General features: G+C 48.3%; 1 protein-coding gene across 1 annotated transcript in view; it reads right to left on the reverse strand.

Annotated features, from left to right (window-relative positions):
* Positions 1–169: 169 nt before the first annotated feature.
* Positions 170–1,191, reverse strand: part of LOC117940865 (hyaluronan mediated motility receptor-like) — a gene marked incomplete at both ends in the record, with an annotated part of 1,265 nt that continues 243 nt past the window's right edge. The window contains 2 exons of the mRNA XM_034865987.1: positions 170–657; positions 998–1,171. Of these exons, the coding sequence (XP_034721878.1) occupies positions 170–657; positions 998–1,171 (662 nt within the window). The remainder of the gene's footprint in view (positions 658–997; positions 1,172–1,191) is intronic.

The raw sequence follows: 1,191 nt of genomic DNA on the forward strand, positions 1-1,191 counted from the left end.
AGACAGACAGGCAGACAGACAGACAGGCAGGCAGGCAGGCAGAAAGGCAGACAGGCAGACAGGCAGACAGACAACAACCTCTAAAATATTAAATAACGGGAAATAAAACCTTGGACAAAAAGTATAAAAGAAACAATATTGGTGTAATCCGGACAGATAACAGTTTTACCTTTGTGTCAGAGTGTCCTGCAGCTGTGTCCTTTCTGTCTGCAGCTGGGTCAGAGTGTCCTGTAGCTGTGTCTTTTCTGTCTGCAGATGGGTCAGAGTGTCCTGCAGCTGTGTCCTTTCTGTCTGCAGCTGGGTCAGAGTGTCCTGCAGCTGTGTCTTTTCTGTCTGCAGCTGCGTCTTTTCTGTCTGCAGCTGTGTCCTTTCTGTCTGCAGCTGGGTCAGAGTGTCCTGTAGCTGCGTCTTTTCTGTCTGCAGCTGTGTCCTTTCTGTCTGCAGCTGGGTCAGAGTGTCCTGCAGCTGTGTCTTTTCTGTCTGCAGCTGTGTCTTTTCTGTCTGCAGCTGTGTCTTTTCTGTCTGCAGCTGTGTCTTTTCTGTCTGCAGGTCTTGGATCTGTTGGGATTTCTGGGCCGATCTCTGCAGCGCCGCCTGGCTCTCCTTCTTCAGATCCTCCAGGGCGGTGTGAAAAACACTGCTGCTGCCCGACTCCTCCTGAAACAACCCAGCCTGAGTGAGATAGGCCCCGCCCACGCTAACTCTGTTAGCACCCCAACAGCAGTATGCTAATACGTGAATGTGCAAAGAAAGTGTCCAAATTTGTCGAGAAAATGACAAAAAAATTATTGAAAGTGAAATAAACCCTTTGAACAGAACAAACACCTTAAGAAGTAACAAAACATAAAATAAAAATCAAATGCTGTGTATTTCTTCCTATTATTAGTCCATGTATGTATGTATATTGTATCCTTTTATGTCATTATGTTTATATTCTGTGTGACTGATTTTGCTGATGGAACACTATAATTTCCCATTCTCTCTCTCTATCTCGTACCTTGACTTCCTGTCTCAGACGCTCCACTTCCTGTGTCAGACCGTTGATGCTGTCATCCTTCTCCTCTGATTGGTTCCCCAGGGCCTGGAGGCGGGTCTCTGCCTTGCTGAGCTGCTCTGATAGCCTGGCCGACCTGTCAGTCTGCTCTCTGATCTTCGTCTGCAGACCGGTCACCTGGGGGGGGGGGGGGGGGG

This window comes from Etheostoma cragini, unplaced genomic scaffold, assembly GCF_013103735.1.
Source record: "Etheostoma cragini isolate CJK2018 unplaced genomic scaffold, CSU_Ecrag_1.0 ScbMSFa_353, whole genome shotgun sequence".
Lineage (NCBI taxonomy): Eukaryota > Metazoa > Chordata > Actinopteri > Perciformes > Percidae > Etheostoma > Etheostoma cragini.